Raw genomic sequence first — 22522 nt, 5'->3', positions numbered from 1 at the left:
GATGCTGGAGGAACTGTTTTGTTGACTCAAACCAGGCAATAGGAAACAGGAGCAGGAGAGATTCCTGCTCTGAACATGGTCATTACTGATAGAGTGAGTAGGTCAGAATTCCTTTGGGCTGCAGAAGAGGGTCTTAGAAAGTGTTCAGGGCAGAAGGACACCCACCAGTGAGTGAGAGGGTGTAGGGGAAGAAGGAAGAGATGGCAACAGCAGAGTGTCCTCACCGCCCAGAGGGAGCACTTGCATCATCACAAGGCTGACATAACTTGAAAGGTGTAAGTCTGAAACCTTTCTTTTTATTCTTTATGCATTTTCTTTGTTACTTCTTGGAATAAAATTCAAGAAGCTTGGCCTGCGTGACTGTGGAAGAAAACAGAAATGTGTGTATACACTACTTTGTAAAATCCTTCTGCAAGTATGTGTGTCCAAGTCAGAAAGTGAAAAAACATATACAAAATGTAAACAGGTAAATAGAAGAGTTCTCCATTGTTTCAGTTCTAATGCTAAGTTTGGATTTTTTTCAGTTAATGCTGCTAAAATGCAGCATTATGAGTTGCAGATTTTTAAGACTAAGGGAACACTGCAGAAATAAACGGTGTAGTAGAGTGAACTCATTTCTCATAGTGTCCTACCACTATGGATTTATTGTCAAGGCAGTTTGAATAAAGTATATGCAAGAGAAATTTTGTGCTGTACAAGAGCAAGAGTAGGTTGAAAATCAGAGGCCTTTGAAGTGCAACTTGATCCAAAAATATCTGTAATTACTTAGACAAAAAATAGTCTGGCAGTATCACCTTGTGCAGTGTAGAAAAACATTAATTACTTGACACCTTGTCAACTTTATAAAATGAGAATAGGTGAGACTGAAGAATGAAAATTATTAATGAAAAGAAGAGATCAATGCCCAAAAAGTAAGTAGAAAGAAAATTAAATCCTGTAGGAACATGAGAGATGACTTAGCAAATAAGGAGTCCTGAATGACAGGAGATGTGCAATTATTACAGCATATCCCAATGTGATAATATTTAATAGCATTTTCCAAGACAAGGAGAACAGACCTAGATTGATGTCCATGCAAATCAGGTATTTCATCTACAAAGGAAGATTTTCCCTGTCAGGAAGGTGTAGATGTTTTCATCTGCTCTGGGAAACCTGTTTCATCAGGTGGGAGGAGCTGTGAGGATACAGTAGAAGTGTCTGTAAAATCAGAGCCATTTGAAACAGGGAAAGGGAATGAGTGTTCATGAAGAGTGGTTCCAGACAGACAACACTGTGCACAGCACTTCCACTTTGAGGGATGTGACAAATGGCTGCACCTGGCTTTGGGCTGCTTTTTAGTTAGGCTTTGTCAGGAGCTTGGCTGCAGTCCTGCAGAATGTTTTAGTCTTGTGTTCACTTAGAAATGAAGATGAACAACACGTTACACTGTGTTAGACTCTTCCTTTTCCCTCCCTGCACCCAAACCTCATCTTTCTTCTTGGATTTAGAGGTGGTTTTAATCAAGGGCAAAGGATAGCAATGACCCACATTCACTGTGACAAAATCCACTGCTTACTGGTGCTGGTGACAGAGGCCAGCAGCAGCACACCTGGGATATATTTTCCTACTCTTCCATCTCCTGTGACTGACAGCAGTGGTTTGACAGTGGTGATCCCAAAGGAGCAAACACTGCTGCATGGGGCTCTGGGGGAAGTTCTTCCCAGATCCCACTGCCTTCCTCAAAGGACTTGTCTCACTGGTGGTCTTACAGCAAACATGTTTCACCTGTAAATAAGAGTTTGTCAAAGTTGAAACCAGCCATAGGAGAAGATCTGCCTCAATTCCCAAGTAAATTTAATTATTTAATTTCCAAAAGCCCAGAGAAGTGTTTGTTGTCAACATTTTTTTAAAGTGGATTTCCACGTCAAAATTTTAGGTAGCTTCTAACTTCCTGAAGGAAGGTAAAAATTAAAATGAAACACTGAACTGGGTTTTTGGCATGATTCAAAACTTCCTGACTGTGAGATCAGAAGAGTCTGCAAATTCTCAAGTTTATGTCTTGAACCACTCTTTCCAATCTTGGAAAAACTTATCTGCAATGAAGACTTCTATTTCACCTGCTCTTTAAAAAAATACTATCTTAGTTTGCCTTTAAGAGGCATTAAATGCTTGAAAAGCTCTTACTCCTATTTCTTCTGAAATCCCCTCATCATCAAACTGCTAGAAATCCCCAATATTGACTTTTTATACTTAAAAAGTATGTTTGGTGGCAGGTGAGCTGGGATGCTGTTCAAGGATTTAGAGTTTGAGCTCTGAACCCATCTTCATTAAATGGTGAAATTTGTAACAGAAACATGACCTGTGATGAAAATTGTTAAGATTGCTCAAATGATCAGCATCTGCACTGTCCCTGTATACCTTTTTATCACACAGTTAACACTGCTCAGATCCTAGTCCTGAACCAGCAGCTTCAGCATGTCAGCTCAGGGTCAGAGAATTTATATGTTGGTGAAGTTTCAACAGAGAAAGAAGAGGATAAAGCTGAATGGGGAAGAAAACAAAAGAGCTGAAAGGCTGAATCACCATTAGAGTCCCGACTCTGCAAGGCTGTGTCATTCTCTTCAATCCTTTGCTGAACTGCTTGCTGGAGTGGCAGGGGCTGGAGGAGTGTTGGGAAGGTTGCAGTTGTCTGCCTTGGTTTTCACGTGGTATTTATTTGTTGTTCACTTCCTTGTATTTTGGTGCTTCCCATCCATGAATCCATTTGTCTGACCACAGAGCACTTTATACTATATGTTTAAAATGTGTCTAGTCCCAAGAGATGCAGAGCTGCTGACCAAGCTCATTTTACATGTTCACTAAGCTGTATTTTTTTTAGAACAGGCTGGGCTCATGCTAAGCAATAAATACTGGTCCTACAGTCTTTGAGTTAGTTCTTTTTATCAATATAAACTGAGACTGTGGTTTTGGAGAAGTTTTTCTGTAAAAAACAAAAACATTTTTAAGTCAGACTTAAGGGGATCTTTTTTTAGTTACTTTACTACTTTAATCTTCTCAGTTAAATTGGGAGATGTTGTATATTCTCTGGTGTAGACCAGGCAATATAGCATTAAAATGTTGCTCCTTATACAGTTTATGGAATTATTGAGTGAAATAAATGATAGCAGGTTTTTCTCAAGCCACTATAAACAGTAAAAAAAACAGTTTTTTGCTGGTGTGGACTGTACTGCTCTAGGTGAACACACCTATACTAAGGGACTGCTTTTTGTGTACAGCCTGAGCGTGTTCTCCTGCCCTGGGCAAGTGCTTGGTCCAAAGAGCTGAGTGACTGTAGCTGGGACCTGAGCTCTCAGACAGTCCTGCTGCTAAGGGCTCAGTCCCTGCCTGATGGTCAGTCCTGGCTCTGGTATGCAGAAGTGGATTTCTGTTCACCTCTGACTCTGGTGTACAGCAGCCTGTGTGCTTCTCCCAAGGACTCAGAGGCCACTGTGGCCCTGCTCCCCATTCTCCTGCTCCCCTGTGGCAGGGTCTCAGGCCATCCACAGGGACCCCATGGCTATCCGTGCTGTCATCAGGGTGGCAGTAGTGAGATTTTTCGTGTCAGTGGATTAAAATAAGGTTCCTGTCTACCCATGTCTGAAAGCCACAAAGCTACTGAAGTGTACTTGGAAAGAGGGACTACTATTTTCATTTCTCAGTGGGAAAAAAAAGCCTAATAGTGGGCAAATCAACCCTGCATTTGCTGTACTGGTCTAGAGCAAGCAGGTTGGTGCAATGAGTTCACAGTGACAGCAGTGTGGCAAGGGTTTAAGGAGTGCTGAAGCAGGTGTGTGGTATGACTGCTAATAGCTGATCTGGAAATACAGCTCGCAGCATCCTACCAAAAAATTCACTGAAGGAAAGCGGGAGAGGCAGAGGATCCAGGAGAGTGTTTAGAAGGAAATAAGACTAAATGGAGCCTCCAGATGAGAACTGAAAATTTAATATGTAAATTTGATGTAACAAATGTGGCATAAACCAACAAAATTAGGCACTGTTTAACTTAACGATGTGCTTTTGCAGAGAGATTATATGGCTGTAAAAATCACCAGAGAAGGCAATAGTCTGATCAGAATAAGCACCAGGGGTTTGGGAAACTTGTATTGAAAAATGGACACTGTTTGAAGGAGACAAATAGACCAGGATAGTAATAAATAGCATTAAAAAATGACCTTAAGAGCATGCTAAGTGCTTAGAAATCAGGAAGTGCCAGAACTAGTGTGCAACAGCCATTGTAGTGTGCAGCCTGTTTCTAAAAAATCCAGTGTCTCTGAGATCTTTTACAACCTTCAGTGCAAATGAATGATAACTTTTTGTTTGCTATTAATACTCATTTTTCAGAGTTGATGGAAGATATGAAAGGATAAGCAGTGCAGGAAATAGGACAGGGGCTACAATTCTTTTAGGTGCCAGCTGTGTGTTATGTAGCCATATTAAAAGAAATTGCCATGCTACATGTACTGCAGTTGTACTGTTGGAACCGAAGTCCTCATCAAAAGTACACTGAGATGTTTTGTGCTTCCCTCCAGTCCCTAGATACTGAATCTCCCTCATCCTTGAGTTTTCTTCTAGCTGTTGGAAGGTTCAGGGGAGCCCACCCAGCTAGAAGTTCCCAGCATGGTTAACATGCACCACGAGAACGGGTGGTGACCAGTACTGAGTAGTATGGTTGCCTGCGTGGCTGCAGATGGTGTGACTCTCTGAGTTGGAGCGACCACAAATCCAGTGTTTCTCCAATACCGAGCTCAGTTATTACCTGACCATGCCAAGACCTGCTGGACCATAGCCATGAGCGTGCTGCTCGGGGCCCTTCATCTTTGGAGGAAGCTCTCTGCAGCCTGGGGCCACCTGTACAGCACCTTTGTCCACCAGGTAGCTGTCGCAGGTTTTGTTTCCGCAAAGTCTTGCGTGGAGCCACCCGAGCAGCAGCCTGTGCCTGACTTTGCCAGCGTGGAAGCAGCCATGATCTGGCGCTGGGGAAGCGGTTTGGAAAGGCAGGACTGCTTTGTTAGTCGGGAGGTCGGAGGCTGCTGACACCGGCTCGTGGCCGTCGCTGGGCTGAGCGTGCTCTTCACTGCTGCCGTGCTTTCCCGGGGAAACTCCAGAGTTTTGTGTTAAGGCTGCAAATACCAAACTATGCCCGGGAGCTATAAGCAGATGAGTCGACAGTGAAGTCCCCTAGCAAGATGGCATGTTACCAGCGTGGCCTGTGGCGAGTTAACAGCTGTTGGCATGTTCTTTTCTGCAGGTGCCTACAGAAGGGACTCCGGAGCCGCCCGATGCCTCCCGCGGGCGCTGCCTGCGCCGCACGGTCAGCGTCCCCTCCGAGGGCCAGTTCCCCGAGTACCCGGCAGAGGGGGCCGCCCAGCTAGGTAAGAGAGACCTTGGCCACGAGAAAGAAAGAAATCGGTCGAGCTGCGAGCTCTCAGAGGGCAGCACCCTGCCAGAGCAGCCTGGCTACGTAGGTACCACCGCAAGATGTGGAAGTCCCGCAACCCTGGCATTGCGTGTGAATGCCTCCAGCAAAACGACTGCCGAGCACCAGGATTTATCCAAATAGCAGAGACGTGGCTGTGGGGTGCTGGAGGAGCATGGCACACAGGGAGCTTTGTAGCTGTGTTTTTAAACTCACTAGGCAGCCCTGGGATTTAAAGGTGAGAGCTGCTGGATGTGGGTCAGTGGGAATGCAGCTCTTGCAGATGGCTCTAAGTGGTTCCCACTGGTTTAGAACTGTTAGGTGGTTATGTTTTACCTCACCTCTGGAATTTCCTTTGCTTCTTATTTTCAGTACAAGCACCAAATAGCAGGTTTTTCTCTAGCTTACCTCATGCATGTTCAGGGTGCGGATCCTAAAAGAAGCAGCCATCTGCCTGCTGTTCGCTGTAATTATCCATGTTGAAATTTAGGCAAAGCAAAAGAAAAGATAGGTATTAAAAATTACAGACAAAGGCTCTGTTGCAGTGGTTCCCCAAATCCAGGTGTGGCCCAGGTCTTTCTCTTTTCCACCCCGTCTGTGGCTGAATAAAGAGCACCATTCCAGCTCTTCCCAGAAAAGAAGGAAGAGGCAGCAACCACACACAAGTGAGCTCTTCTTTCTCTTCCCAGCCTATGCAAGAATCTTTCTTTTGCATAGGCTGGTGAGACTTAGGAGCAGTTCTTCTCTGGTTCAGCTGTGAAAAATGTTACTCCTGGGAGAGTGAGGTATGAGGAATAAACATGCATCTGTACATAGTAAAGCAGCCTTGATAACTGCTATCAAAGGTAAAGAGCAGAAAAGATATTTTTCATTTCACAGCCTCAGCTGCTTTTTTTTTTTTTTTGCTAAGAATTTTATTTTGCGAGTCTATTGCACACAAGTAAGGAAAATCCCACTCTTCGAGGTTGTTAATTAACACATTTCAACTGTATTGCTTATTTATTTGTACTTGTCGATAGCACTGTTTAACTCTTCCTTGTCTGAGGAAGGCAGATAAAGTTCTTTTTTTCCCCTTAGATTCCAGATTGGAAGTCTGAAAATAAACAGGGTAAAGTTGGGGATTTAGGAGGGAAAGCTGCAAAATACTTTGAGATGAGTGACATGAAAAGACCCTGACTGGATTTTTTGGTGGCATTTCAAATGCACCTCTAAATGATCATCTTGTTCTGCCATATGAATAAATGTTCATTCTTGTTTGGAACTAAACTTGGTATTAATCATGTTTACATAGTGTTGTAGGTAAAATACTTAATCCAGGTATATGGCTAGTGAGGTGAATGAAGAATTGTATTGCAACTAGTCTGCACTAGGCAATGAGTATTATTTATAGCTTCACAAGCTACAAAGACCTTTAAAAACCTGATATTTAAATGCCTTATTCTTCTATACCATGTGCAAAAAATGAGTACATTTTCTAGACTTCACTGAGCATCTCAGTGGCTGGAAATTCCAGTGTTAAGTTTTTTAATGGACTCTTGTAACATTCTTGATCTTTCTTGAAGGCCACAGTGAATGCATGACTCTGCTATTTGGTCTCTGCCTTGCTTGTGCATTTTGCTGCAGTTTTAGATGCAAGTGGCATCTTGTAGTGTGTTATTTGATATATGCCTGACAAGAATATATTAAAAGTACAAGATATCTACCTGGTCTTCTCCATGTGAGAGCTATAACTGTAATGAATACAGATGTCACAGAATGTGTAGGCAAAACAATTGGGCTTGCAATGGGAAGGGAAACATTGAGCAATGCCCTTTCTGTGAGTATGGATGAAAGTGAGGTGGAGGGAAGGTCATATATAATCTCAGACTGCAGTGCCCTTGGCAGTTCCCTTGTTCTCACATCCTAGTTTAAAATGTCTTTCGTCATGATTACAGAATTCCTGCTAATGAAAGAAGTGGGTTGATAGCAAGCACTGGGAATAGCTTTATGTCAAGATGCTGAGCCAGAGGACACATTAGTGAAGGGAACCATTGCACATCTTTATACAGAGAAAGAAACAGATGGTGGCAGCCAGGACCTATCACAAGCAGTACTGATAACAACTGCACTAAAATAGCTTTGGAATGGACACCAAAAGCTGAGAGGAGCAACAGAGGCAGCTACAGTATCTGGTAGAGAAATTGCTATGTAGCGCTGATAAGAATATCAAGCTTCTCCTAGGGAAGCATGTGGCTAATATAGCAACTACAAGCCTTGCATCTGACAGTGATACCTGAAATTACTCCTTGCAGAAGAGCTCCTTAGGAATGGCTCTAGTGCAGAGGTGAAGGCATAGCAATAGCATTTGCTCTTTCCCCTAAGTAAGGTTGCCATACCTCTCTTGTGATTTACTAATTAATATATTTATTTATTAAAAATGAAAAAGGTGAATAAGGCTTTTTTTTTTGTTTGTAGCAATAAAGTTATAACTTGTATGAGAATCTTTTTGTTAATGGAGCAAATAGGAACAGTGTTCTTCAAGGGCTTTGCATAATCAGCAGTAGCACTCATTCTACAGATTTCTGTGGCATTCTTTACAGAATTATGCACACATCCGTGTAGCACCATTCCTAGGAAGTGTGTGGGAGAGAAATTACCCACGTTACATCTGAGAAATTGAAGCAAGAGCTGTGTAACTCCCCAGAGTTCAGCATTAAGTCAAGTGTGCTTCACCCAAGGGCTGCTGAAGTCATTCTTGCTGTATCTTTCATTTCTCACCCTTGCTGCAGGATTGGCTCAGCTGTTTGGAAGGCAGCTGCTGCACCACCATGGTTACAGTCCATGTACTAAGATAGACACCAATTTCCACATACTTCAGTACAGTAAGCTGTAATTTGTGATGGTTCAGCAGCTGCCAGAGGAACAGCTGAGCCATCCGTTCTGTGCAGGCAGAAACCACTGTGGTCACTCTCAAATGAGGGCCAGAGGGGCAGACAGAGAAAAAAAAAGCCAAGATGGAAAGTGACTTGTTTAAACACTAGAAACTAGTAAGATCATTTAAAACTGTAACTCCAGAGGCACTCAGCATATGCTGCTATCTTAACAGCTTGTCCTCTGCTTCTAGGCAGTGGAGAGGTTGTTGCTAATGCTGAGATTCTTAATTCCTGTCTGGAAAATACACTGTACACTAAGTTGTGTCAGCAAGCCATCTGTTAAATATATGCCATAAAATTTCCTTGCTGCATAATCCCTGTCATTGTAGTAATACCTCTGTGAGTGAACAGGCACACTCTAAATATGTCATTTACTTGCTAGGATTTCATCTTGGCAGCACTTACTCAGAGGAGCCTCCAGTCAAGAAAGCTAAACATGTCGCTGTAATTTCTTCCTAACTCCAGTTCAACAGCCCCTAACCTTCTTTCAAGTGTAATTTGCAATGGGCCAATTCTGTTACCAGGTGTGATTCAGGCCCTGGAGACCAGCACCTAAATGTCACAGGAAGAGGAACTCAAGCTGGCCCATCTCCGTTTTACCTGTGTTTCTGCTTCAGATCCTGCTCTTTTTCTAACAGGTGTGTTTTTTCCTGTTAGGGAGAGTACCTCCTTTTAAAGGATCGTTGTTTATAACAGTCTGTTGGAATTAGCCCATTCATATAGTAAAAGCATGATTCAGATTTCCACCATTCATGCTGTTTGACAGGCTAGTAGCAGTTGCCACTTCCTTTCCCAAAATAATTGTCTTCTGTCTTGCTCTGCTTCTTCCTCGCCACCTGCTCACTCTAAATGAGGAGTTGAGGAGACTACACAGCAAAAGTTTGGATTCTGGCAGCTTTTTGGCATTAATAAGAGAATTTTTTTGCCTGCATATGTAAAAAAATATCAGGAAGAATTAAAAGTGATCAAAGGCTTTGGGGTTCTTTGTTGCTGTTATTTTTTAAAGTATTAAGAAAGAGCATCATCAGGGAGAGTTTTTGAGATTCTCTGATGCTTGGAAAGGCTAGTGGTAATGCAAATAAATCTTCTTTTTATATTTGGAGGTGAAATCATGCAAGAAAAAGAAAAAGACTTTCACTTTTTGGAACAAGTTAACCCGGCTTTTTCTCAGTCTGAATGTGCTTGTCTTGAAAAAAGGTTGCTGAAAGGAGGTCAGAGGTCAAGATGCTCCTTGCAAATTTTAGTTTAGTCCTCACCCTGAGTCACTAGCACTGAGAGTGAAGCACTGATCTGTTTTGATGCCAGGCCCAAATTGCATTGCTACCAGGTGAGCAGTTAGCTGGGCAGAAATCCTGCCTCTGTACTCTTAAAAATTCAGAGCCTTTGGAATTGGACTGAGCAGCAGAAGATGAGTTAAGCAGCATCTGGTTTCATTGCTGCATGGTGTGCACCTCTTAGAACAGTTCCTGCAAGTCTCTGCTGAGCCCTTCTGCCTGGGGAGGATTGCTCCACTACGCAGCCCATGCTCTTTCTTCAGGTAAAAACCTGGCAGGAGAGAACAGACAAGAGCAAAAAAGATTCCTGGGTGATTTTAATAACTGCTGTTTTAAGACAAAGTTGTTTACAACTGAAACTATCAAAGATGAGCTTTGCTTTCTGTATATTCCAGCTGGAATGAGTATTTGTGATGAATGAAAAAATAGATTTACTCTGTGCTCACCACATAATTAAGATCGTTGTACAGTAAGACCTGGGATAAGTACCTGGAAAGGTTTATTAGATCTAGAGGTGGGGAGAGAGTGTTTGTTTTGGAAGAAAAAGGATTGTTTGTGACCTGCTCAGTGGAAGAACCTGCAATGCACCAGTTTTTACACTCAGAACATAAAGATTTTTATGTTCCACAAAGATTTATTTGGGAGATATGCAGGAATTTGATATAACGAAAGTCCTGTTAGACTTCTAAGAAAACTGTGTGCCAGCAAGAGGGCTGTCCTTCACCCTCCACCTCTCAGCTTGGCCTACAAAGAATATCTGTTAGAAAGTAGGGATGAAAAAATGCACTTCACAGCTCCCCTGTATCTCATCTGTAGGGATTTATGGTGTGTCTTGATGAAGTCATTTTCCCAGTAGCACTGTTTTTCTGCTTTTTCCCCCTGCTGCCATGTGCAAAATACTAATCTACTATCAACTGTTATGCATGGCAGGGATACAAAACAGGGCTTGGGTTTAGCCCTCAGATTGAGGGGTGTGCTTGGCAGTGTCTCTGGCAGGAAGATGGATTCAGATGTACTGACTTGTCATATTTGCAGCTCTCTGTGTTTACCCAACCTGGGCTTGCACGAGCATGTTTGTGTGTGCCTGTGAGAGATTCCCATCCTCCTCTGCAGACCCAGGAGAATCAGATGCCTTGCTGCCAGTTCCCTTTATCATGTAATTTAGCAAGCATCAGTGAGTGGTTGGGGATTTACTTTTTACCTGTGCTATGTACCACAAACCTCAGTTGCAGTGCCCCCAGCAGCTGCAAGGTGATGCTGGGCTGAGGTTGAGACAGGGAGCGTGGTTCTGCACCCTGTGGGATGTGACACTCTGCAGTGTTTCCACAGGCTGCAGGTGGTCCCATGCATTTTGAGCCCCATGGCTCCATTCTCTGCTTCCCTTGAGCCCTGACCTGCCAGAACCCATGCGTGGGAGCCTTTAGTGAGCTGGGATCTGAAGCCTTTGGCTCATGTAATTACACAAACAAGGGTTTGCTGACAACCACAACCTTTGCCTGCTTCACTGTCTGGTGCCTTGGGTCACAATCTCTTAGTGCTGTGACTTGGGAATGTAACTATGCCAAGATCAATTACAATTCTAAAACTTTTCATTCTTTAGATGACATTGTTTACCCATCATGTGCTATACCAAAATGCTAATGCATACAAATCATGAGTTGCTTTTTAAAACACCTCCTGTGAAACCTCCTGCTCTTGGACAGGCTACACAGGGAAACATCTGCTGTGTGAAAAGTGCCCTGCTATCTTTTGCATCCACAAAAGAGGTTAGGAAACTTTGGGAAAAGCCCCGAAGTAATCTGAAATTTGGACAATGTACAGTGCAATTTGCCTGTCTTGGAAGGATGAAGAGTTTAGACAATTCCACTTGAAATTAAAGCTGACTCCAGGGAGGCTGGATGGAGCAAGCAAGATGCCTGGATCTCAGTGACATTCCCCTGGGCAATTGGAGTTATTTGTACACAGAAAATTGCCAAGCTGCTATCTGTCTTCTTCTGTAACATGAGGGAAGCCAAAGGATTTTAGTTTGTTCTGAGTGCTGCTGAAACTTTATTCCTTTCCACGCAGATCATCTGTGCTGAAAGCCGTGTTTCATCATGAAGCAATTTTTATCTGTTTAGATCTTAAACCTTTTTAGGGCAGAGATAAGGGGTAAGAACACATAATCTCAGCTTTCTAATATTGACACGTAATCTGTTAGGGCTTTTCTTTTCCTCTTGGAAATGTATATTTATATAATATTTATATAATGTATATCCCTGCCCACTGCTTCCAGTGCACACACAAAGAAATCACTTTAGTGATTTTTAAATTTTATGAGAGCATAAAGAACACTTTGTAAGGAGAGCATGTTATGCAATGTAGTAATTTCTAAGAACTGGTGGCTGTTGGGCCATCTGGGGCAGATTTGTTGTCTGTGTTCTAACCAAACCTTGGTTTATTATGGAGGACCCTATGGTTTTCCTTTGTTTTCTTAAGAACAGCAATAAAAATTATTTATGAAATTCTTTAGAGAAATCTACCTTAAATCATACATGAGCTCAATGTGGATTGTTTGATTTTGTAGTTTTTCTTTTGTAGCTGTTTATCTTGTGGCAAAAACTAATTACACTTCACCCAACCATCAGTAACAACTGACTTTTTTCCATCACTCATTGGCTTAACACTTAATGGAAGATTAACCTTCCTTCCTACTCCCTGAATTTCCTTGTCTTTTCTAGAGTTAATTCGAACTGTTGAGCTAAACTTAAATGTACTGATCTGCTTGAGTTTGGTATTGGTTTGCAGAATTAGCTGTTGATCAGTTTATTGCTTTAGTATAAAATTATATTGATAAAAAATGCAAATATTTATGAGATTGGATTAGGTGCATCTAGTTTGAAATCTGTATGAAATTAAATGTACAAAGCTGTCTCTGCTGTGCAGGGATGTGGACATTGCTGTCTCCCTGCTCTGCCACTTTCCTTGGTGCTGCTTTTGTTGTTGCCTGGGGAATTGATGCAACTTCACTCAGCCAAGTCATGCTCACATCCTTGTTGTGTTGATGGGCTGGCTTTGAATCTGACCTGGGAGATATTCCAAATTACCCCCAGTAGCAGCCTGGAGTTAGAGGAGCTTGGGTGTAATACAGGTGTAATGCTCTCGGTGTTGGCTTTGATGGAGCCAGTGCTCTTACAGTAGGAGTGGAGCCACAGGCCCAAGCACATACTGGGGATTTTATTAACCTGCCACCCTTTGTCTGTGTTTCATCTTTCATGGCACAAGGTGGGGGAAAGAACTAGAACTGTGATTTTTAGCTGCAAAATGGACAAAAACATTTCAGCAGCTCAGCAGAGAGAGATAATTTACTTAGAGGAAAATTAAAAAGCCACAGAGGAAAACTGGGCTATCAAACTCCACTGCAGGTTGTCAGGAACTCTTCTACCAGGCACCTGTGTGCTGCAAGCTAATCCTGGATTCCCAGAAGCAGCCTTGGAGCTGCAGAGGACTATACATTCTGGCACTGATCAGTGCCCATTAAGGTACAATTGGTGTCCAGTAAAGTGCTTTTGGCTACAGACTAATAATTCTTGATGCATGTTTGAGGCTTCTTGTTCTCATGCATCGCCCAGTGAAGAACTGAAGAGTTTTTCTGCTTTATATTTTATCTCTGTTGAAACTGCAAATATTTCATTGACCTTTCAGTGAGCTGGATGCAGTTTAGGTGAGGATCTGACCATTGAAAGCTCCAGTCATCTCACTTGTTCCTCCTCACCAATAATCTTTATCCACTCTTCTGTGGCATGGAGAAGCTAACGCAATAGCACAAATGTCCTGTTATTTGAACCAAAGTCATACAATATTGTCAGAGGTTTCTAATATTTTTTTTCAATATCACAGTCTTTTGGAAACATCTCTTATCCCTAGACTTTGCAAATTGCATTTCAAATTTCTGAATCTAAAATTCTGAATCTAGATTTCTAGAATAATTCCAAGTACTTGTATAATCTGCCTTTCTCACCTGTAATTTATTTATTTATTTATTAATTGCCCCATTCACTCTTTTTACCTAAGTCATCAGCAGTTGTCTTTGCTTGAGTCAGACAGATTCTTCAGCATTTCAGAAATCTTTTTTTGAGGTCCATGCAGCAAGTTGGAGGATCCACAAAAGTAGCTACCAGGACTGAACCTTCCTGCATCACTAAAAATGGCTTCTTTGGGAGAAATAGGCAGATTATGGCCATTTTTCAGAGCTGAATCTAAAGTTTTAACCCTTCTGTTAGAACCTGATTTTAAAACAGATTCCTAAATGATGGAAAAAGGAAAAGCAAAACACGGAAAAAAATCCAGAAAAATTACGAATAAATAAATAATAAAAAAGAAAGAAAGCAAGAAGCCAGGATTTGCCCATAATAGCACAAGAACCCTTTGAAGAAATGTACAGGCTAACTTTCATGTCCCAGTCCTAAATTTTTCCATCTTTTCTCTCATGCCCTGTGGTACACATGAATTGTGTGATGTTGCTCCACCCTCCGGAGAGATGCTTTTCTGTGGTGCTGTGGATGCCGCTGGTACAGAGCTCTGGAATGAAGAATGCTGTGTAATTACCAGAGCATTCATGGCTCTCTGCCTTGCAGGGGTGGGCACAAAGAGGAGATCCTGGGTCCTTAGGAGCTGTTGCTGCTCTTCTGCAGAGTTTGGCTCCACTGTGATCTCTTAAGTTTTCACTACTACTGCCAGTAATTAGGCATTTCCAAGCAGCAGGTCAAACCTATTTGTCCTTTGGAGGGACTGTTATTTTGTTGGCCGCTGGATTTTTGGGGAAGAATGCCTTTTTTTTGGAGCTTCTCTTCTGTTCCGATGTTACTCTTGGTGCAGGATCCCTTGGTGTTTAGTGATTGGCTTCAGAGAGCTAGGGAGCAGTAACAATTTTTAATAATTTTTTTTGCAGCCAATATTGTTTAAGCACACATTGAGTAAGTTTCTTTCCCAAGGGCTAGGCTTACTTTTCCTGCAGATTTTCTGTCTGAGCCGTGCCAGGGGGTAGGGTGACCAAAGCTTCGGGGGAAACACTGAGGATGTGGGAAATTGTTACCGGAGATAATGTGCAGAAGCTCGTTTTAAGTAACCCGGGGGAAAAAAAAGAAAAAAAAAAAAAAGAGAAAAAGCAGGAGTGAATCAGAGGAGGATATGGTATTGCAATCAAATGGCAAAACTAGAGAAAATTAGGAATAGATTGAAGAAAATTAAAAATTAACAGAACACTCACTCTTGGCAACAGTAAAAGGTAGGAGGGAGCATGCAGCCCCTCAGTTATTGGTGAGCAATTTTAACCTGTTTAGCAGCAGGCTGAACAACTTCACCTTCTTCTGTGTATGTGTGTTTGTGAGCTCTGGTGCCCCTGGCAGGCAGGTGGGATGTGCTGGAGGGTAGACCATGGGCTTTTAAACATGACACCCTCTTCTGCTGGGGTGTCACAGCGTTTAAAGGGATGATATGGTGGCCGCAGCGACCACGCTGTGTAGGGTTTGGCTTCTGTGCCTTAAAAAGCTATAAATAAATAAAAATGCTATGCCTGGAAGTTCAGCTCTCACACTTCTAAAATGAAAAAAAAAAAAAATAGAACAGAGCTCAGGAAAAGGCAATTAGGATCAGACTTTACCATTTCACTCCCAAAGGCACAGATCTTTGAAGACAAAAACAAAAGGCAGTGTAGAAAACAAAGAGGGGGGGAGGGACGTTTATTGTTTGCTTAAGTGACTCTTGGGGCTTTTTTTGGTGCTGTGCATTTCCCAAGCTGCAGACGCATTTGAAGTGGAGGAACATCTTCAAAGGAAGTGCAGTTTTTTAAACACACTCAGATGTAGTTCCTGGTCCAGCTCACGAGATATTTCCATGTAAACTGGCTTCTCGCACTGTGGACTTCGTATGCAGTGATATCGCCCTCTTAAGTTTCCCCGTGGCTGATTTTAGCCTCGGAGTCAGCTGATCGAAATCCCCGAGTTTTCCTCGGCATCAGGCGCGTTTTCACAGGAGCGTCTCCTCCTGCCCACACCCTTCCACCCCACCCCGAGTTCCTGCGCTGCCTCTGGGCTGCCCCGCGCTCCCTTGGGACAGAAGAATGGAGCGTGTGCCCAAGGTTGGAGGATCGCGGCGCCGTTTTTGGGGAGCATCCCTTGCGCTGGGAGGGCGGGCGGCTCTCGGAGGGCGGCTCTCGCTCAGCCCGAGCCAAGGAGCTGAATAGGGAGGCTGGAGCTGGACGTCTCCGGCTTTTCTGCATTCCTGCCCGGCCGGGGCAGGGAACGCGGCGCGGGAGAGGAGAGCGCGGAGGTTCCGCTGCCTTCCTGCTCGGCATCCTGGCAGGACCATGGTGGAGCTGATAGGATTTCCACGGAATGCAGTGCACAGGTGAGACAGATCCCTCCTGGCACGGCCGCGCAATAGAGGACTGATCCCTGCGGTGATCCCTGCGGTGATCCCAGCGAAGCGGGGTTGGCTGGGAGGCACGGAGGTGTTCTGAACATTTAAAATTACTTGACTCAAAGCAACTAGAAACTTGCAGGGGTTTTTATCTGTGTTGCATGTGTGTTTCAACTGTTCTATTCATTATTTCGGCTTTATGGAATGATCTTTAAAAAGATCTTTACATAGGTACTTTTCGGCTCACTCGTACAGAAATTAAATGTTAGTATTAGAACAACATGTAGATGCAAAGATGAGGAACAAGTTGTTTTTCTAAGATGCTTTCAGAGCTAAAAATATATTTTATTGCGATTTAAATAGTGACATTTATTTTCTCCCTCACTTAAAGTCCTCACCTGAGTCAGTACACTTTTAAATGACATTGGATTTCTAGATAAGGCCAGACATCATCACTCAGGGGCACACTGTGGGAATATTTGTCAGTGCTTATTTGTGGCTGGCATTATGTGATGTTTCCAGCATAGGAAGGATGTTGCCAACCTTACTTCCTGTCCCCCAGAAAGTGATGGTAAATCCGTATTCTTCAGGGAATCCTACAGGTTGCACATAAAAACCAAGATTTGGTTTCCTGTCAATAGCAAGGACACTGCCTTAGCAATGCCACTTGCTTTTCCAGCAGCTTTTGTTCTAAAATATGTTAAGTGATAGCAAGCTAGAAAGCATTTACATTTCCTGCCTTTTGATATGGTTGCACATTTTCCAGTAGGTACAAAACCAATAACTGTTGTCTAAGGAACCGGGGAGTGGAATCTCCTGAGTCAAATGTTTTCTACCTTGGAAACCTCCTTCAATAGGTGCTGATTATGACATCCTCCTTCCATAGACAGGGTGAATACTAATTTACTAACTTGGCGAGAACTGTTTTTGTTAGCCTGAACCAATAGGCTTGCTCTGCAGCTGCTTTTGAATTACATGATCAGAAAATGAAAACCTTCTGCCTTAGCTTTTTTCAAATGAACACGTGTTTCTGTGAAAAACAAGTGAACTTTTGGCAAACTGCTCAGAAAAGTTCAATGCACCACAATGCCTATGCCTTCCAAATTTCATTTAGGTGATTTTGGGGTAGTTACTAGGAGGTCGCCTTTAGAATTTCTTGTTTCCTTTTGGGGCTCTTTCATACGATTAACATGTTAATAGGGTAGAGAATTAAGAGTACAATACCAGGGAGTTGTGGAGGGCAGATGTGAGCAGCAACTTACATTCCTGAAAATTATTCATGTTGTGCCCAGCTTGATATTGCATTGGTGCTCTTGCTCTTTTTCTCTTTAAAATCTCCAGGGACTGGGGAAAAAAGTGTGATTGCAATGAATACTTGAGGTGACTAGTGTCAGAAAGATCTGTCATGGCTCTTTAAAGCTCATGGGAACAAATCAGCTTCATTTGTGCATAAGCAGGAGGAAAGGACATTCTGCTGCACTAAGCCTTACTGGGAGTCAGTGTGACGTGTAATATTGGAAGTCAGAGAATTTGGGGATGCATCGAATCACGGGGTGTGAATGGCATTTGTAAAAGGCTCGTTGGCATCAAGAGACAGATTCATTTTCCATCCTGTAGAGGTATGTACCTTGTCCAAGCTTTAATTCTCCAGAAAGGGAGCACTTCCTTTTATCTAGATTTCTTGGCTAATTGGCACTAGACAAATGTTTTTTAGGAGGGCTGATAATGGTGGGATTTGAAACTGGGCCAATGGCAGAAGAGAGACCTCATGATCCCCTTCCATTTAATTTTCTTCAGCTGTGGATGACTGCTTCTGGTAAGGGAGAGGGAAATCTGTACAGGAAGTCAGCAAGCAAATGATGCAACTACAGGCAGAGCTTATGGTTTCAGCACTGTCGCCTCCACATGTGAAATTGTCTACAGGCTAGGAGTATATATGTTATAGATTTAATGGGAAATGGTGGTGAAATTGTCATGGTACACATGACAGCAAAAATTGGGTTACAGAGTAATAGCTGCTTCTCTGAGCAGGAGGTGACAGCTACGAATGGCTGTGGTTAGTCTGTGTGGAACTATTAAGAAATATTAAGGTTGGAGATTATCTCCAAGATTGTCAGCTTCAACCGTTAACCTGCTACCTCCAATGCCACCACTAAACAACGTCCCTAAAAGCCACATGCACACATTTTTTTAACACTTCCAGGTTGACCCCACCACTTCCCTAGGCAGCCTGTTCCAGTGCTTGACCACTGTTTCAGTGAAGAAATTTTTCCGGATACATTCTTGCCTAGCAGAACAGTGCTGATCCTTGGGCGGTGGGTCTGCTGTGGTAACCTATGATATTGCATTCTTCTTCTCCTGCACCTTCAGTGTGCTCAGCAGAGACTTCTGGAGGGCAGTGTTGTGATGTGAACACCTGCCAGAGAAGTGGAACAGCTCTGTCAACATGTTTCCTTGGAGTCGTGTCTTTGGGCAACCTTCAAAAGTGGCACCAACCACAAGCATTGAAAAAATCAACCTCTGGCTTAAAAGAGAGAGGATTGAAACTAATTTTTTTTTCTATTTATTTATCCATCCATTTTCCTAATTGTTTTGATTCATTTTCGAGTAGGCTTACGTCAGATTTCTAAGGTCAGTCTCACTGAAACGGTGACAGACAGGTCCTTTTTCTAGAATAGATGTTGTAATTCTCTCCACATCTGTTTGGTTCCAGGGGTAGTGGTTACAGAAAAATGCCAATTGTACAAAACAGAGCATAATTCTAATGCCAGCTTTCACAGCATTCATGCTCTTAAAGCCCTTGCTTAGTATGTCCCAAGGTCACTCCAAAATGCCAGCTGTATTTTCTCCAGAGAAACTCTCACCAGAGTGTCCAGGAGGAAGCTCTAAGATACTGCATCAATCAGAAATTAAGCCCTTGTCCACAAGATGGAGGACTTGGTATGTCATTGTAAATATTCCTTAAGTGATGCAGTCTCTTCCCTTGCTGTTCTTCCTTGCATCATCACCAAATCTGGTCCCTAATTTGGGAACAGATTAAAAAAAACCCTCCATATGCTGCCTTTCTTGCACCAATCTCTAGTGCTTGGCAGGGCCTTGGGCTTTGGCAGTTGCTGTATTTTGGTGCTTATGCAGAGATTAACGTAGTCTTCCTATAAACACATGTGGAAATGAGTGGTAGGGAGGGAGACCACATGATTCATGGGCAGGGGTAGGGAATCATATTGCTGGTCACAGCCACTCATTCTCTGGAATGTTCCTGCTTTTCTGCTGCCTACCTGGTAAGTGCAAGCTGCATGTTTTCGGGCTGCGGCACACTTAAGAGCTTTTTGGTGGTGGTTTTCTGTCTCTTTATGTGGTGTTAGAAGTGCAGGTAACTTTTATTTTTTGGTCTGTGCCAGTCATGGAGAGTTCAGCTCCCATCTGATGGGGTTGGCAAAGCTTCAATTTTTTGATACATAAAGGGAGCAAGCAGTGACTTCAGGGTGGAGTAAAGCTCCCTCAACCCTGCTCTGCAGGAATCGCTGGTATTTAGGTTGTGCTGAAAGCAACAAGTTGAACTTGTTGTGGGAGTGCTACCTAAGGGCTGTTACCTGGAACCAAACGTTGTAGGAAGAGGGTAAATAATATTTAAGTTGATGGGGCAGTTCCTGTGTGATCTGGCCAGAAGCTTAAGTTCCTGTGTGATCTGGCCAGGTCGGTAAAATCATCACATTGATCGTGATGAATGGAATCCCACAACACTTGGAAGCCATCCGTGTGGGTGTCAGGCATTCTGATGGAACCAGAATGTTGCAGACTGAATAAGATACTTATTTCTCTCTCATATTTAGTTCTCTGTCAAGTGAACTGTTTTTCTCAAAATTCTAGTTCTCTATGATCTGTGTGATAATGTGGAGTCATAGAAGGACATGAGACCCCAAATCAATCACCACCCAAACCCCAGCCCTCATTAACTTTTCTTTCACTTGTTTGCTTGTTGGAGATGTCATCCAAATGAGTCTAAATAAGAAAAATAATTCCTGGGTGTTTCCCTGCTCTGGTTGAGCCTGTATGCCCAAGGAAAAACAGTAGTTCAGGAAGTAATAGTAGAGACCAACATGAATGGTGGAAGCATGCCAACAAAACTGCCTTAATCAATTATTGTCACTAAATACTGCACTTGTGAAGATACGAATTGTGCAAACTATGTGGCCTGCAAGGTGAGCAAGAAAAATTCTTGGGAAAAATGTCATCTTGTGAATGCCAGCATCAGAAATTAAGTATCCTTTACATTCTGCTCTTTAAATATAAAGCTGGGTGTATTCATACTTTAATACAAGATGTCTGTTGACATGAAGCATATGGTTCACAGTCTGGAAAGGCACTTCAGAGTGGATGGCTCTGTGTCCTAGTTTGAAAGACAGGTGTTTGCTAAGGAAAGCAGAAGCCTCTCTTTGAACTGAAAAACGTGATCCTTCCTTCCTACAGATTATTATGATTTTGAAATTAAGGGAGCTCTCAGGCAAAGATATGGGGATAGGAATAAAGTTCTTTACTAGTATAACTAAGAAGACAAACAAGAACAACAGCAGCTATGAAATTACCCACAAACAGAACAGTAACTCAGTCCCAGTGTTTTTTGGCTGCAGGTACCTTTTCCCTGAGCTGCAGTTCCCGGTGCTGGGGGCAGGCGGGTCCCGCAGAGCTGCAGGAGGGCTGGGGGTGATGGCAGAGCTGTCCCAGGGGGAGAGAGAGATGGAGAGAGAGCCCTCCGCTCACGGTGTCGGTCCCGATGCTCAGCAGAGTGCTGGATGAGGGCAGGTTACAGCGAGAAGGCAGCAGGGCAGGGTCCCACAGCAGTGAGGATGGCTCCTGAGCTGGGATGGCAGGGATGGGACACAGGCAGCGATCGTCCTTCTCATCCCGACTCCATGGGGGAAATGGGGCGAGACCCAGCACCTTTCACTTCCTCTTCTGGATGTTTGAATCTCGTGGGGTTTCCCTCCTCTCTCCCCTCCCCATTGCCACCAGGGCCCAGTCAACAGGTATCTTAGCATGACAATGGGAAAAATTCCACAGAGGGAAAAGGGAAAGAACCAACCCCCAACACTCTGCAAATAACATCTTGGCCCAATTTGGAATTAAATTAGCTTAATTTTTTTGGAGTGGTCATTAATAGTACTTACAAACTTGCTGTCCTGGTGGTAACTTAGCTGAATCCCTTGGCTATTCTGAGGATACCAAGGAAGTTGGATTGAGTACAAAAATGTAATTAAGTTGTTGTGGAAGTGGGAAAAATAGTCCATGGTTGTTCATCAGTGAAATTCTGAAAATTCAACAGTTCTGCTCAGCTGAATTGCTTGTATTAGTATATACTAGAGAACTTCAAGGTATGTTGTTTTTCTGACCTTCATTTTGAGCCTTTCTGTCCCTGTTTATCTTTCCAGATGGTCAGTAGGCAGCACTTTCACTGGGAAATTCTTTTTTTTTGCCCTCCTCCTGAGTAATCTCTGGTTAAAGTCTCTGATCTCAGCTAGGCTGGGAAGGCTGGTGTTGCTCACTCTGGAAGTGAAGAGAACAATTACCCAGCTAAGTGACAATATTACATCAGTATGCAGAGGTTGTCATCTGCAGCTGGGTAAGAGCTGTTGAGAGTGAGTGTAGAGATCAGTGACTGCTAAAATCACTTCATTAAGCAATCTGAAAGGATAAAACACTAGATGATAATGTGTATGTGTGGGCTGGCACTTCATCAGCATGGTTTCACTTTCCACAATAAATGAACTGGCTTGAAGAGACACTTGAGTGTCCATCTTTTTATTTTTTTTAGTTTTTTTTTTTCTGATTAAAAAAGGCTTTCAGTATAGTTTGCCATGCTCCAGTGGGGCTGTCCTCATCTTCTCATGTCTGATGTAATCTGCTATTGATTTACACTACAACAGAATAATTCTGCTTGTAGCTTGTTCATAGGATCATGTCACAGCACTGTATGATGCTTTTGCTTAGGTAGCTTAAGCCAAAAAAGTTATTCATGTTCCAAAATCGCTGTGAATGCTTCCATTGTGATCTCCTAATACAGATTGAGTTACTCAGCCTTTTCCACTGGGATCCTCTTGAACTAGATCACAGCTTGGTTAGGAGGCTGTTATATTGCAATGCTGTTCCTCAAAGCAAAATTACTTCCATTATAGATAGGTGTTTAAAATTATTTAATGAAGGAAATGGAGCCTTGTGCATATAGAATTGACTTTTTTGGTGTCTGGGATACTTATTTTAAGCCAGCTGCTTGTTTCATGCTGTAGCATTGAAAATAGGATTGGAAAGTTAGTACTACTTTGCATTTTTCTGGGGAAAAGTGCCTCAAATAAATCCTGTTATTTCCTAATGGGCAGGTATGAAGGTGAATAGTTTTGCCTGACACATTAAATTGATCCAGGGGTTGGAGAAACAAACATTAATTGTTTCTTATTAATTCCTAAATAATCTCTAAGACATTTTATTACGAATGACTTGGGTGTACA

General features: G+C 42.8%; 1 protein-coding gene across 1 annotated transcript in view; it reads left to right on the top strand.

Moving 5' to 3' along the window:
- Positions 1-22522, top strand: part of RASAL2 (RAS protein activator like 2) — a 102512-nt gene that overhangs the window by 26738 nt on the left and 53252 nt on the right. Inside the window, exon 3 of the mRNA XM_062497213.1 lies at positions 5267-5390. Within this exon, the coding sequence (XP_062353197.1) occupies positions 5267-5390 (124 nt within the window). The remainder of the gene's footprint in view (positions 1-5266; positions 5391-22522) is intronic.

This window comes from Cinclus cinclus, chromosome 8, assembly GCF_963662255.1.
Source record: "Cinclus cinclus chromosome 8, bCinCin1.1, whole genome shotgun sequence".
NCBI lineage: Eukaryota > Metazoa > Chordata > Aves > Passeriformes > Cinclidae > Cinclus > Cinclus cinclus.
The sequence above is the reverse complement of the archived record's forward strand: the minus strand, read 5'-3'. Positions and strand labels throughout refer to the sequence as shown.